This window comes from Hemitrygon akajei, chromosome 15 (assembly GCF_048418815.1).
Source record: "Hemitrygon akajei chromosome 15, sHemAka1.3, whole genome shotgun sequence".
Lineage (NCBI taxonomy): Eukaryota > Metazoa > Chordata > Chondrichthyes > Myliobatiformes > Dasyatidae > Hemitrygon > Hemitrygon akajei.
This window is the reverse complement of record NC_133138.1, coordinates 61,231,862-61,248,513: the sequence shown is the minus strand read 5'-3', so window position 1 is coordinate 61,248,513 and position 16,652 is coordinate 61,231,862. Positions and strand designations below refer to the sequence as shown.

Genomic DNA, 16,652 nt, shown 5'->3' with positions numbered 1-16,652 from the left:
GTGAAATTTGGATAGGTACATGGATAGGAGGGGTATGGAGGGCTATGGTGTAGATGCAGGTCGATAGGCTGAAGTAGATTAATGGTTCAGCATGGTCTAGATGGGCTGAAGGGCTTGTTTCTGTAGTGTTCTATGATTCTGACTAAACCAGGATGTCAGACAGCAGTCAAACTTTACAATGCCAAAGGCAAAAAGAAAATCCTCTTCAGACTGCAGGCTCAAAAAGCCAGGATGCAGCTGAGTTGTTCTGTTTAATGGATTCATTCAATTTTCCATTTACTTCCATTATTATACAAATATTGGATAAAGATTGATCTAAGCATTAACTTTCAGAATGAGGTATAGAATAAAAACAGGCTTCTCATTGAAACAGAATCATAGATTTACCAGTGACACAGAAGGAGGACCATCTATCAGTGATTAGAATAATCCTGTTGTCAGTCCTTTCCCTGCTCTTTTCCCATAAACCTGCATATTATTTATACAGATAATTGGGACCCATCAGGACCAGTACATTTTGGCCCAATTAAGCAATTCTCCCAATTAGCCAAAGTTTAAAAGGTATTAAAAAAAAGCCAATCTACCATTTAACCGAGTAACAAATTATATATTTAAATGAAATACAGAACACGTTAGAATACTATCAATACTACTTCAGTACTATAAACTATTAGTTCCTATTATCCATCTAGTGTACTCTGCTGTGTTCTTCTGACTGTAAATGAACAATCAGCACAGACACCTAGTGTACAGTAGATAATGGACTGCCTTCATACAATGCATCCTCCAAATCTTATTTTTTATTGTAACATTCAAGATGATTGTAGATATCTTCAAATTCTTCATAGTCCCTAACTTGTTGAAGTAGTGAAATAGTTTCATTTTCACTCCAGCCCTTTTTGGCATCTCCAAGCCTGAATGCTTGAAACCACAGTGAACAAAACAGTTCTGAATTGTCTTACTGCTTATTTCTCTCCAACTATTGGTGATAAAAATTACTGTCCTTTTTCCAGAACAAGCACAGGGAAATGACACTATTTTAAAAACTGCTCGCTCTAAGCACAGTGTAGTGTCTAACAGCCATACAAATGCATGCTTCTGACGCTAATTAAAAATTGTTCGGCAACATTCTCCTGCTCCAGTTAAGCATCGTAGTGTTCCAAATAAATGAAGGGAATCCTGGCTATTTTTTCCAATTAGTTTTTGTTCTATAAGCATTTTCCTAAATAAGTGTCTGTCCCCATTAACTGATGGCACAATTAACTGGAATCCACTGTACTCAAGTTTCCCTTCCAACTTGAAACTGAGGTTAGCTTTTGTTTCCAGCATCTTTATAAACAGTGTTTCAGATCACAATCCTCTTTCCTGTTATGTTCTTTGGCCTTTCTACTACACTTGCCTTGACTCAGATCTGCTGTTCACTTACTGCCACCATTCCTGCTCATTCAAAAGGCAATCAAAGTCTTACTGAGGTTAATGAAGTGACAAAGTTATTGAACTGAAGCAATAATTATGTTTGTCTCGCCATACATGCTCTCGATTAACTTCTTTACCACGTTAGACTCACTGGTCTTTAGTTTCCTGGAGTATCTTTGGTTCCATTCTTGAGCAATGGAATAACATAAGCTGCACGCCAGTCCTCTTGGCTAGAGAGGATATGAAGATAATGGTCAAGGCTTCAGCAATCTCGTCTCTTGCCTCTCTCAATAACCTGGGGTATGTCCCAATGGGACTTGAGGACTTATCCACCTTAATGCTCTTTGAAGGACCCAACATTACCTTCTCCTTTACATCAAAATGACCGAGCAAATAATACAGTTGGCACTGATTTTCTTATCCTCCATGTCCTCTCCTTGGTAAATACTAACATAAATTCATCCCGCCGCTGTCTGTAAGCAGTTTGTACGTCCTCCCTGTGACCATGTGGCTTTTTTTCTGGGTGCTCCAGTTTCCTCCTACAGTCCAAAGATATACCAGTTGGTAGGTTAATTGGTCATTGTAAGTTGTCCCGTGATGAGGCTAGGGTTAAATCGGGGGGGCTGCTGGGCAGCACGGCTTGAAGGGACAGAAGGGCCTGTTACATGCTGTAACTCAACAAATAAATAAGTAAATAAATACTCATTAAGGACCACCCATATCCTCCACATCCAGGCAAGTATTCCTCCCTTTATGCTGAAATAGTCCTGTCTTCGCCTTAGGTATCCTCTTGCTCTTGATTAATGTATGTATAGAATGCCTTGGGATTCTCTTTAATCCTACTTTCCTATGACTTTTCATGGCACTTCCTGGCTTTCCTAATTCCCACCTTGAGTTCTTTTCTGACTTCTTTATAATCCTCAAGGGCTCAGTTAGATTCTAGCTTCCTAAGTTTACATACTTTTCCTTTATTTCTTGACTAAGTTCATCTCTTCTGTTGACATCCAAGGTTCTCTTACCTTGCCGTCCTTCTGACTGGAACATACCTGTCCTATACTCTGTGCAGTAGGTCCTTAAACACCCTCCACATGTCAAATGTGGACCTGCCCAAAAAACAGCTTTTCCAGTTAAATCTCCCTAGTTCTTGCCTAATGCTGTCATAACTTGTCCTGCTCCAATTTAATACTCTCTCCTGCAAGGTCCTTAAGCTACCTTAAAACATAAGAGTTGAGGTCACTTCCCTAACTGCTCACCCACCTGGCCAGGCTCATTACCTGTCACCAGGTGCAGTACTGACCCCTCCCCATTCTTGTTGGACTATCTACATAGTGCTTTAAGAAACACTTCTGGATGTACTCAACAAATACTGCCCCATCTAAATCTCCTGCAGTATAAAGGTCCGAGTTTATGTTAGGGAAGCTGAGGTCCCCCATGACAATGACCCTCTTGTTTTTTACACTTTTCTCAAAGTCCTGGTGGCTGTTGGTAGGGGGGGGGGGTGGTGGTGGTGGTGGGTGAGGAGTGATGGTGGTGTGTAGCACAATCCCATCAGAGTGATGCACCTTTCCTATTTTTGAGTTCTATCCAAATTGACCCAGTGAACGAGCCCTCCTTTATGTACTCTCTGAGTGCAGCTGTGATACTGTCCCTGATTATTAGTGCAACTGCCCTACCCCCACCCCAACCTACCTCTATCTTTTCTGAAGCATTGAAACCCTGGGCAACCACGTAATGGCTGAAAATAGGAGTGTAGTCTATGAAAGTGAGTACGTAGGTTGTGTTTAGTGATCAGTTCAGTGCTGTGGTGAATGGTTCAGGAGTCTGATGGTTGAAGGCTAATATCTGTCCATTATTGGCTATCTTAAGTTAAAGAGAAAATTTCACTTTCTTGACTACCCCTTACCAGGTTATCATTGAAAGAACTTATTCCTGTAATATTTTGTGTCAGTAGTATTTTTTTAATTCTAGATTTTTGTCTCTGACTATCCTTGGAACTAATTTTACATGTCTATCATCACCCAAAGGGTATATTTCTCTCAGTTGCTGAGATTTATTGGGCTCATTTTTCCTTTTTCACTTGTAGCTTTAATCTTGGGTAATTTATACTCTTCCTGCCAGCCTAGACCATTCAATTAAAACAGATATGAAAATCAGAAAAGTTTAATATATGAAACATTCCCTGAAAATTTGCCATGGCTGCAGTGGCTCTCAAATGAAACTCTCTTCACAATACTTGAAACAAGGATGAGATTGTTTCAAGTAGGTTAGCTCACCAGCTTTGACTTACACATGATGGCAAAAGTATTTACTGCCAACCACTGTGGCTTACTGTATCTTTAGTCAATAGAAATGTGCTTCTGCCTGCCAGCATTTCTTGGTTTTGTGAAATAACCTAAGACCACCATGCTAAACAGAGCCTACTAGTAGATTAGTTCCTGGAATATTAGATTTAGTTTGCCACGTGCTAGACACAACCCTAAAACGCTTGTTGATGCGTGTCTTTCTTTAATGAAAAGCATGTGAAGAGACTTGCAATTTGTGTGTTTTCAACTATTGGACACTGACAACTTTTTGTTCGATTATGCCATTCTTGAAAACTTATAGTCTTTCTGTTTAGTTTCAGATGTACCTTGGCTGCATGTAAATTTGCTTCTGCTGGTGCTAATGCCATTTTGAGGGAAGTGCATCAAATTGACATTTATTTGTGACGCAAATACCAAGCTAAAAACTTAGTTCAGTTTGACAGATTTATTTTCCGTTTAACTCCATAAGCAAAAGTTCGTTATTGTAGACGAGTTTATATGGTGTACCCACTTTATACTTTTTATTTCAGATGAGGAATTGCACTTGAGGAATATTGTGATTTTTAGCTTGGCTTAAATATGTCAATGTGGCACAGTTGGCTAACTGCAAAGTGCTGCCAATACAGTTAAGTCATATTAGCTGTGACACAAAGGTCTGTTCATCCCTGTTGGTTATTTTGTTAAACTAAAATATGCAATTCTTTAAAAAATAAACATTGGAATGAAACATTTCTAAGGTTATGTATAAGTCTGCCAATTGGAGTGATTGCTGTACAAATGCTGTATTTTATAGATTCCCCTTGCATTTGTCTTTGCGAGTTTTATTCTGCTCTTTTCTCTCTAGAGAGTGCTGGTTCCTGCTCAAATACAGTTCCATGAGTACTGGTTTATCTCATGTACAATGCCAAGGAATTGTCTGTAACATGTTAGTGGAGACACTGAGTGTTGGTAACCATTCAGTGGTGGAGAAAATTGTAATCCCAGTTCTTTTCATTCCCCTTACATCCACAAGTGAACTTTCCAGTATGAGTCACTGGCAATCAAAGGAGAGAAGGGATCATTGCTAACTTTTTCCCATTGCTTGCTTCACAGTCCCAGGATCATTTAGTACATTGTCTGAAGTGCGGTTTCTGCTTGTTCTTAATTGTGAAAACGAATGCCTTAATTAACATTTACTTGAAGCTAGAAATGTCTCAATGAAGTTTTAGAGTTGATGACAAAGAAAATAATTGAAATTGGTTTGTTGTTTCTGTAGACGTGAGTGTCAAGCGAACACTTTGGAAGCACTTGGCAGGTTAGTCAGCATCTGTGTCGCAAATTTTGGTCAATCTTTCAGGTAAAACCATCTGAGTCATCTTCATGATGCTTTGAAAGAGGTTTAGATTAATTTAGTTAGATCAACTTCATCAGTTCAGACTTAAAATTATATATGTCGTAAATATCTCCAAGAAGTGGCAGGTATATAGATGTTCATTAAGGAGATGAAGTGGTAACTATGTTGTGTTGCGGATTGACCTCCAAGTACACTCTCAAGGAATCATCTATCACTGTTTCCTGTTGTATTAAGACCCTCCGAAGCTACCTCTTCTCTCACTGCTGGAGTCTGTGCGTTTTGTTATTTGTATGATGTGTTCTGGGACTATGAGAGACTTGCAGAGTGTTGTGTTTGGACTGAGAAGTAGGAGTTTATTCACCAGGGTCAGTAGGACAAACGTGTTGAATGCTGGACTGAAATCCAGAAACAGTATTCTGACATAAGTGTCCTTGTTTTCCAGGTGTGTCAGTGCTGGGTGCATGACTGATGTTGTGGCATCTGTCATAGGGCGGTACTGTTGGTAAGCATATTGGTGAGTGTCCAGTGTGGCAGGAATGGAGTTTTTGATGTGTCCCATGATCAGCCATTCAAACCACTTCATGATGATCGATGAAGCTGAGCCTTGTTTAACCTTGGTTCAATGAAGAGTGCAGAATGGCTCGTTGGGAACAGCACCGACCATCTTTGATATTGAGGTGCCAACCTGGAGAAATTGAAATATAGGAAAACGTTTGTGCTGAGCGGTGAAAGTAAAGTAGACTGAGCTAAACAAATTCAGAACCAATGATCAAAGTTTTGCCATCCTTGGTTGTGAATGGTTGCAGACGATAAATAACTTCAAGAACATCCAATTCTCAATTGAAAATATATTCTGTTCTTTTGTTCTTCCAAAATGATCAGCAGCGCAGTTTTCTTCATGGGAGTTTTCAGGGCATGGGAGCTGTATGCAAAACTGCTTACATTTCTGACCTCTCCTATCAGCCCCGTATCTCTTTCACCAATCAACTTCTCAGCTCTTTACTTCATCCCTCCCCTCCCCCCTCCACCTTTTAACTCTACTCCTCATCTTGTTTTCCGCGGTCCTGGTGAAGGGTCTTGGCCTGAAACGTCGACTGTACTCTTTCCCATAGATGCTGCCTGGCCTGCTGAGTTCCTCCAGCATTTTGTGTGTGTGTTGCTTGGATTTCAGCATCTGCAGATTTTCTCTTGTTTTTAATTGTAATTTGTTGTTTTACTGTTGCTGTCAACTTCTAGCAATATGCAAGACAATTGGATTTGTTTTCCCTTGATTCAGCGATAGCGGGGAGCGCCTCTGCCATTGACTGTTTATTCCTCCAGAATGGAGTGATTTTTAAAAAAAAGTGTTACCATTGACTTGAAGAATGAATTGGGTGAAATTGTTATGGGAAACAGAAATGGCAGAAGAATTTAATAAGTACTTTAGATCTGTCTTCACTAGGGAAGACACAAGCAATCTCCCAGATGTATGGATGGGCCAAGGACATAGGGTAACAGAGGAAATGAAACAGATTGACATTAGAAAGGAAACGGTGATGAGTAGACTGATGGGACTGAAGGCTGACAAATCCCCAGGTCCAGATGGTCTGCATCCCAGGGTACTAAAGGAGGTGGCTCTGGAAATTGCAGATGCATTGGTAAACATTTTCCAATGTTCCTCAGATTCAGGATTAGTTCCTGAGGATTGGAGAATGGCTAATGTTATCCCATTTTTTAAGAAAGGAGGGAGGGAGAAAACAGAGAACTATTGTCCTGTCAGCCTAACATCAGTAGTGGGGAAGATGCTAGAGTCCATGATTAAAGATGAAATAGTGACATATCTAGATAGCAGTGATAGGATTGGGCCGAGCCAGCATGGATTTACCAAGGGCAAATCATGCTTGACTAATCTATTGGAATTTTTCGAGGAAGTAACCAGGAAGTTAGACAAGGGAGATCCAGTGGATGTAGTGTACCTCGATTTTCAGAAGGCATTTGATAGGGTCCCACATAGGAGATTGGTGGGTAAAATCAGAGCTCATGGCATTGGGGGGAAGGTATTGACATGGATAGAAAACTGGTTGGCAGATAGAAAGCAAAGGGTAACGGTGAATGGGTGTTTCTCGGAATGTCAGGTGGTGACTAGTGGGGTGCCACAGGGCTCGGTATTGGGACCACAGCTGTTTACGATTTACATCAACGATTTAGGTGAAGGCATTGAGAATAACATCAGCAAGTTTGCTGACGATACTAAACTAGGTGGCAGTGTGACATGTGATGAGGATGTTAGGAGAATTCAGGGTGACTTGGATAGGCTGGGTGAGTGGGCAGATACTTGGCAGATGACGTTTAATGTGAATAAGTGTGAGGTTATCCACTTTGAGAGTAAGAACAGGAAGGCAGATTATTATCTGAACGGTGTAGAGTTAGGTAAGGGAGAAATACAGAGATCTAGGAGTCCTTGTTCATCAGTCATTGAAGGTGAATGAGCAAGTGCAGCAGGCAGTGAAGAAGGCTAATGGAATGTTGGCCTTTATTACAAAGGGAATTGAGTACAAGAGCAAGGAAATCCTTTTGCATTTGTACAGGGCCCTGGTGAGACCACACCTGGAGTATTGTGTACAGTTTTGGTCTCCAGGGTTAAGGAAGGACATCCTGGCTGTAGAGGAAGTGCAGCATAGATTCACAAGGTTAATTCCTGGGATGTCTGGACTGTCTTATGCAGAGAGGTTAGAGAGACTGGGCTTGTACACGCTGGAATTAAGGAGATTGAGAGGGGATCTGATTGCAACATATAAGATTATTAAGGGATTGGACAAGATAGAGGCAGGAAATATGTTCCAGATGCTGGGAGAGTCCAGTACCAGAGGGCATGGTTTGAGAATAAGAGGTAGGTCATTTAGGACAGAGTTAAGGAAAAACTTCTTCTCCCAGAGAGTTGTGGGGGTCTGGAATGCACTGCCTCGGAAGGCATTGGAGGCCAATTCTCTGGATGCTTTCAAGAAGGAGCTAGATAGGTATCTTATGGATAGGGGAATCAAGGGATATGGGGACAAGGCAGGAACCGGGTATTGATAGTAGATGATCAGCCATGATCTCAGAATGGCGGTGCATGAATGGTCTACTTCTGCACCCATTGTCTATTGACTTGTGCCACTGGGATGATGTTTTTATAATCTCTTTAAGTGATGCACTCTGCTTTTCATCAGAATCTGAGTACTGTGGATGCATAAATAATTTTCTAAACATATGCAGGCCTCTCTTAGTGGGTGAGCACTATTTTACTGTATTAGGGATCGTAAGTAACCACATGTGCAGAGAGGTACTGTGAGGACACTCTCAGGTTAGAGGAGCATTTTACTTGGTTTGTCTCCAATCTGATGGCATGAACATAGATTTCTCCAACTTCGAGTAATTTCTCCTCCTCTTCTCTCCTTTTCCATTCCCCACTGTGGCTATTTTTTTTACCCCTTTTCTTCTCCTCACCGGCCAAAAACCCTCCTCTGGTGCCTCTCCTCTTGCCCTTTCCCACATGGTCCACACTCTCCTCTTTTATCAGTTTTCAACTCTTTACCTTTTCTACCTATCACTTCCCAGCTGCTCACTTCACCTTCCCTCCCCAACCTCCTACTTTCCCCCTCACATGGCTTCACCTATCACCTTCCAGCTTGCACTCTTAACACCCCACCTTTTTTTTGGCCTTTTCCCCCTTCCTTTCCAGTTCTGATGAAGGGTCTCAGCCCAAAACATTGCCACTTTAATTCCTCTCCATACACACTGCCTGATCTGCTGAGTTCCTCCAGCATTTTTTGTGTGTTATTCTTGATTTGAAGCATCTGCAGAAAATGTTATGTTTACAGACTATCGGGGTGATTTTTTTCAAGTTCCACTGTATGGAAGCTGGATAATGTGCATATTGTCTAATAAATTGAAAACTGTGAGAACTTGGAAAACTTTTGGTGGAGTTAGCTAATTAAAGTTATGTTTGGCATTTGTATATAAGTTTCAGACAAACCATTGCATAAATTTTAAATTTTGTATGGACATGCAATTTTGTATAAAGACATCTGTTCTGTACTGAACTAGAATTACTCCATTGACATGAAATAAATATAACTTAAGTTATTTACTATCCTAAATATACTGTGCCTAAATATCCAGTAGCTACTTATTGCCTTATCAAGATTTAGAAATGTTAGCATGAGAAAATCATGCTGATAGCTCTAATCAGCATCAGGTACTCTCAGAACAACCGGAGTTAATCCTTTGAGAATAATCTTCAAAAGTCCTTTTCCTTGCTAGCAATTTGTTTTTGAAGTATACCATTCCTTTGAGCTGGGAATCGCTTCCAGCTCATGAATAAAAAGGAATGAATGATATACTTTAAAAAATGAGCTGGGGATTATTTGCAAGTTCAGAATTTATTGCATCTCCCCCATTGCTCTTAAGATGATGCTGAGCTGCTACTTGAACAGCAGTCCTTCCTACAGTGCAGTTGGGTAGGAAAATCAGGATGATGAAGGGCCGGCAGTATTGGAGGGGAACCTGCAGATACAGGTGTTTCCATGGACCTGCTGCTCATCCTTGGTGGTAGAGGTCATGAATTTGGGGGTGCTACCAGAATAGCCCAGTGCAAATAATTGTAAACGGTGCACGGCTGTCGCAACGTTGAAGGGAATGGGTGCTTAGGTTGTTCAATAGGTTGTCGGTCAAGAAGCCACTTTGTTCTGGGTGGTGCCAAAGGTGTTGAGTGTTATTTGAGCTGCACTCAACCAGTGCAGTGGAGAATATTCTGTCACACTCTTGATTTGTGCTTTGTGTATGGCGAAAGGATGTGAGTCACATGACACAAGATGCCTAACCTTTGACCTACACTTGCAATTGCCACATTTATGTTGCTCATGTATTGTGTTTCTGGTCAATGGTCAACCCCAAGCTCGACTCACTCCTCACCCCGGATGATAACAGTGGAGGTATTATGTGTTAATATTTTCCTTTTTGAGGTGTGTTATCCTTATGGTCCTGCTGAATGAAATGAGTACTGTATCATGAACTGTTTCTATAGTCTGGGGCATGGAATCAGTGTACAAGGGACAAGGATGGTAAAGTAGCTTAAAAAAGAACAATTATGATATTGAATGGTGATTTCTTCAAAAGAATTGGAATCAGATTGTCAACATGTCTGCTGCAATATGGAGCTAAATTTTCACCTAGATCCCTGGCAAAACGAGTTTAATTTCTAAGCAAAGTTGAATGTTCAAAGTAACTTTATTTTCAAAGTACATGTATGTCACCATATACTACCTTGGGGTTCATTTTCTTGCAAGCATTCACAATAAATACAAATAAACAGAATAGGATCAATAAAAAACTGCACACAAAGACGGACAAATGTCCAATGTGCAAAAGAAACACGCACAAAATGCTGGAGAAACTCAGCAGGTTAGCCAGTGTCTATGGAACTGAATAAACTGGCAACGTTTCGGGCCAAGACCCTTCTTCAGAACTGAAAAGAAAAGAGGAAGAAGCCAGATTAAAAAGGTGGGGGAGAAGAAGGAGTCTAGCTGGAAGTGAAGCCTGATGGGTGAGAATGGCCAAGGGCTGGAGAGGAAGGAATCTGATAGAAGAGACAGGACCATAGCAGAAAGGGAAGGAGGAGCCGGGGGTAATGATAGGCATGTGAGAAGAGCTAAAAGGCCAGAGTGAAGAGACCTTTGAATTTCATCTTGTTCCTCATAATTTATTTTGCTTTTCAACACATTGCCATGTCTTCCACCATAAACACAAATATTTGGGTATGCACAAGGTTTCTGAGAATGTGCTGGCTGTAATTAAAGTTAATATTTTGTAAGGCAGTTAGCAAATTTTACTCTTTTTAAACTGGTCTCAAAAAATATCAGGGTCACACTACTTCTTGCTTGAACGTAATACTCCAGCAGTAATAGGGAAGGAAAAATTGGCAACAAAACGACCCAAAGTTTAGAGTTCTCAATCATTCTATTGTGTATTGAACAGTAGAGTCTATGCACAATGCTAGCAAAAGTGCAATTAACTCTATTCATTCAGACATAATCGTTGATTAAAGGGAATTAACAGTATTGGATTGGTTGGATAGGTGGGTGGGTGAATTCTTTCCAGCCATGAATTTCAGGTGTTTTCAGTTTAGAGTGTATAAACTGGCTAGTTGGTGACTGAATTTGCTAATCATGGAGAATCAGCTTGGAGTAACTTCCTTCGTCACTTGAGTGATTGCACAACTAATCAAAGAAAACAAAGCTCTCAGACCATACTACACATCTAATGAAGGCCAGTGGTGAACACCTAGGTAATTGACAGACAAGGGCTGGTAAACATCTGAACACTCATCATGAGTGGAAGAGCTCAAGTCAAGTTTATTGTTATTTAACTATATGTGTGTATACCAGACCAGGGTGTAAAGCACAGTAGTAAAGTGTATTCAGCCAAATACTTTGCATGCGTTCTGCTCAAGTTACTGCTTAAGGGCTCCATAATTATGGATACTGGTTAATTTACATTATGCACCTTAATGTGATTCACACATGGAAGAGGGAATTGAAGCAGACAATAGCCTCCCTGAAGTCTTGAAATTGTGGTAAAACTGTAACCCAACAATGTGGAGAACTGCTTAAGAAAATCCTATCTAGGATCTATTGTGAGTTATTACTGCTACTAATTACGACTGATACCCAGAAAGCTATAACATTACTTGGCTGTGGACCACTCTGAAACTCGGATTGCAGTCACTGAGCAATGCAGCATGGAAACAGTGTCTGTGCTGGTAATCAACTATCTATATCTAGCAACACCATGAGCCAAAGAGCCTTTATCTGTGCTGTTCTGCTTTACGTTCTATTAATCCCATTTTCCAGAACTTCACCAGTAGCCTTCTATGTCATTGCTTCCAATTCTACTGTGAATTTTTCTTGTATGCTGTGAAAGTATTTGCCTCCATCACCCTCTGTAAATGGCTGCAAGGAAAATGAATCTCGTCAGCAAATGCATACTTTGATAATAAACTTACTTTGAACTTTGAACTCAGGCAACACCTTTCAAATTACAGCCTCCTTTGGCTGGAGATGCTCCTCCCCAAGTCTCCTCTAAATCTCTGATTATAGCCACCACTGATAAGCTGAAGAATCACACGAACTAACTTACCTATTACTCTAATAATTTATATCTGTCAGGTTATATCCTCAGCTCCCAAGCCTATCCAGCTCAAGCTGTTTTCATGATTGGTACCCAAGGTATAAATGCCCTGAACATAAGGTTTTTGCAGCAGCGGCACAGTACAGTATCCTAGTTCAACACAGTTTCTGCTCACAAATGAAATGCTTCACTGAGACAACATTCTAATGAATCTCCTTTATACCCTCTCCAATGGCATCACGTCTTTCTTAAACCATAACCTAGCTGTAGCCTGACATTTTACACAGTTGTAACACAGCCTTCCTTCTTTTCTCATCTACATGCCTTCGTAGTTAATTTATCTTCATTCCGATTGCTATTCCCTTTGGGATCTCTGGATATGGACACTAAGGCTCTTTTGTCCCTCGGTTCCACATCGGGTCCAACTGCATATATTCTGGCTTTATTGGCTCTCCCAAAATGCGTCACCTCACATTCTTCAGGGTATTACCGTTTCCTTGCCCATTCAATCAGCTTAAGCCATACACTGCCAACGGCATGACTAATATTTGTGTCATCTGCAAATTTACTGATCATTCATATTCAGATTGAACAATGGTATGATGCAGAGGAAGTGATAGTGGTTTCCTCCGATGTAACAGAGCAGAATGTTAAAGGAAAATAGATTTTGTAGCTCTCGTACTTTCTGACAACATTTATCCGGAGGTGCTTAGCTGTAAATAGTGAATTAATTGTCCTTTTCAGATAATTTTCTTATCCATAGATAGAAGAGAAAATGGCATATGTACATCTTCATCATATTCTCTAATGGTATCTATGTATCAAAGACAGAATATTCAAAATGAATTGAAGAGCTTGTGTGCATGACCTCATGTTAATCATTGAAGTTGTTGGCTTGCAGATGCCTACTGCTTTACCCCCTCCTTTGTAACTGCCTTGCAGGAAGGTAAATGGGCTCTTTAATGAGTATTTGCTACAAATATCTTTGTATTGAGTAGTTGGCTGCTTGAAAACATGGAGTAATTGAGCTATAGAGCATGGCAGCAGGCCATTCAGCCTGTTAATTCCATGTTAACCCATCATTTACTGGATATCCATTAAACAATGAAATTATTTGTTCAGGCCAGTGATGTGTTTCTAGCAAATAATTTAAAGCAGGGATGGACAAGTATTTGAATATGTTTTGCATACTGGATCAGTATGCAGCTCTGCCCAATGTAAACATGAAATAATGTAAATATATGACTGCTTAAATGAAGTATGTTGATGCAAAGAATGGGGTTTCTTTGCTCCTAACACTCAGGATATGACTAAGAGCTGCTTAATAATGCTGCTGTTTGTTCGCATTGCAGGGAAAATCCTCTTCCGGCGAAGTCACATCAGGGATGTTGCAGTAAAGCGGCTGAAGCCCATAGATGAATACTGCAGGGTAAGTAACAGATGACCTCTGGAGAGAAAAAAAACTTGAAGATCTTGCGTTCATTTCTTTTTCCCCCATCTTTGTTTGGGACAGGAGTTTGTTTATGTAGTCAGACTAGAGTTGAGGCGTAGTATGTGGCAGATAGGAAAGTGCAATGGTAAAGTTCTGTCTAAAATCATAGATGCGCCAAGTCTGTCCCAAAAATACACAGATATACTCATATATTCAGTTACTTCCATTAAGACTAATTTAATAAATATCAAAGGGGTTTTGTTTCTGGATGTTAAAGAAGGAAGAAGAATAAGTTTATTCTACAACTGCATGCCCTATCTACATATCATGGTGTTTAATTTTCCTCTGCTTTAGGATGCAAATGCTAATTTATGAAAAAAAAATTAAGAGTTGTACTCTTTAAGTGTGAATTCAAGTTATCTGAATTACTTGGACAGCAGTAGTCAAGGGATGTTTTGCAAGTATAGTTACTCAAATCTGCCACATCAGAATCAACCAGGTTTAATATCACTGAGCAAACACGAGGAAATCTGCAGATGCTGGAAATTCAAACGACACACACAAAATGCTGGTGGAACGCAGCAGGCCAGGCAGCATCTATCAGAAGAAGCACTGTTGACGTTTCGGGCGGAGACCGAGTCAGGACTTTCAGCCCGAAACATCGACAGTGCTTCTTCCTATAGATGCTGCCTGGCCTGTTGTGTTCCACCAGCATTTTGTGTGTGTTGTTTGAATATCACTGGCGTATGTTGTGAAACTTGTTTTGTGGCAGCAGTACATTGCAATACACAATAATTTTTGAAAACTATAAATGACAAAATAAGCAGTACATGAAAAGTGAGAGGTAAAAACAGTGAGTTAGTGTTCATGGGTTCATTGTCCATTCAGAAATAAGATGGCAGAGGGGAAGTAGCTGTTCCTGAAACATTCAGTCTGTGTCTTCAGGCTCCTGTAGCTCCTCCTCGATATTAGCAATGAGAAGAGGGCATGCCCAGGGTGATGGGGGTCCTTAATGATAGATGCTGCCTTTTGAAGGTGTCCTTGATGCTGGGTGGGGGCTGTGGCACGGGTACCATGATGGAGCAGGCTGAGTTTACAACCTTTTGCAGCTTTTGCCGCTCCTGTGCAATGGCCTCTCCTTACTAGATGGTAATGCAACCAGTTAGAATGTTATCTGGTGCATATGCCTAACAGATACACCTGATTAAACATGTTGAATCCACTGACAAGAAATAAAGAAGTATCATGAAACTAATCAGCCTGAATGCTGCATTGGACACTGTATTCTCCAATGCCTCTCCTTTGGCATTCAGTTTGATGTGACTTCCCTCTGGTTTGTCCAGTCACAACCAGGGGAATTACAGACGCTGCTCTCCCGTCTCATGCTGTCTGTCCTTAGTTCTCATCTGTATGCTTCTGCCAATGTTATCTCAGACACCATGTCATGTTTCACAGACTGGTGTCACATATCTCTCACCGTTGTCTTTCTTCACCCTTGAGTAGTCACATTGCTTGTATAACAATCTGTATAGCTAAATATTAGGAAGATCAAAGCCTTTATTTATGTACTCTGTCATCTGTGGCCTACTGACTCCATTCTTCTCTTTAAAGACTTGACAATCCGGGAACTTAACATCTTTTTTTGATACTGAGTCATTGTCTTGAACACACTTTTACTTGATCACTAAGGCTGACATTATCTTCATTTATTTTGTGTGCCCCTGATCCAACCGTGGCTCATCTACTGCTAAAGCCTTCATTCATCCTTTTGCTAACTCTGAACTGTCCTTGTTTTTGGGTTCTTTTTCAAAGTGCAAATAAGTCGAAGTACATGTACGTCACCATATACAACACTGAGTACAGTTCTAACTACGGAGCAGGTACTTGGGTAGCTGTATGGTCTGAAGATAGTCAAGTCACCTGGACCAGATGGACTATAACCTCCTCTGAAAGAGGAGGCTGAAGAGTTTGTGGCGGCACTAGTAATGATTGTAGAAGAATCATGAGATTCTGGCATGGTTCCAGAGGAATGGAAAATTACAAACGTCACAGCACTCTTTAAGAAGGGATGGAAGCAGAAAAAGGAAATTACAAGCCAGTTAGCTTGACGTCAGTGGTTTGGAAGATGTTGGAGTCAATTGTTAAGGATGTGGTTTTGGAGTACTTAGGGGCACATGATAAAACAGGCCAAGTCAGCATGGTTTCCCTGAGGGAAAAGCTTGGTTGACAAATCTGTTAGAATTCCTTCAGGGAACTAACAAGCAGGATAGACAAAGGAAAATCAGTGAGTGTCTTGTACTTGGCTTTTCAAAAGGCCTTTGACAAGGTGCCTCACATAAGGCTGCTGAACAAGGTATTACACTGTTCAGATGGTTTCATTTTAATATCAGAGAATGTATACAATATACAACCTGAAATTCTTACTCTCTGCAGACATCCATGAAAAACAGAAAAGAACCCCAAAGAATGAATGACAGGAATCAGAATCAGAATCAGGTTTATTATCACTGGCATGTGACGTGAAATTTGTCAACTTAGTAGCAGCAGTTCAATGTAATACATAATCTAGAAGAAAAAACTAAAATAATAATAAATAAATCTTATTCAGTATACTTTATACAGTATATGTATATTGAATAGATAAAAAATTGGGCAAAAACAAAAATACTATATATTTTAAAAAAGGAAAAAAATGTGAGGTAGTGTCAAAGGGTTCAATGGCAGGGGGGAAGAAAATGTTCCCGAATTGCTGAGTGTGTGCCTTCAGGATTCTGTATCTCCTACCTGATGATAACAGTGAGAAAAGTGCATTTCCTGGGTGCTGGAGGTCCTTAATAATAGACACTGCCTTTCTGAGACACCGCTCCCTGAAGATGTCCTGGCAACTTTGTAGGCTAGTACCCAAGATGGAGCTGACTAAATTTACGACCCTCTGCATCTTCTTTTGGTCCTGTGCACTAGCCCCTCCCCCCCATTCCTTGACACCCAGGAACTTGAAACTGCTCACTCTCTCCACTTCTGA

The 16,652-nt window shown here is 40.5% G+C and overlaps 1 protein-coding gene across 2 annotated transcripts in view; it reads left to right on the top strand.

Annotated features, from left to right (window-relative positions):
• sh3pxd2b (SH3 and PX domains 2B) overlaps nucleotides 1–16,652 on the top strand; it is a 293,160-nt gene that overhangs the window by 127,923 nt on the left and 148,585 nt on the right. For both annotated transcript variants that reach the window (XM_073067665.1, XM_073067663.1), the window contains exon 4: nucleotides 13,551–13,627. In XM_073067665.1, coding sequence (XP_072923766.1) covers nucleotides 13,551–13,627 — 77 coding nt within the window. The remainder of the gene's footprint in view (nucleotides 1–13,550; nucleotides 13,628–16,652) is intronic.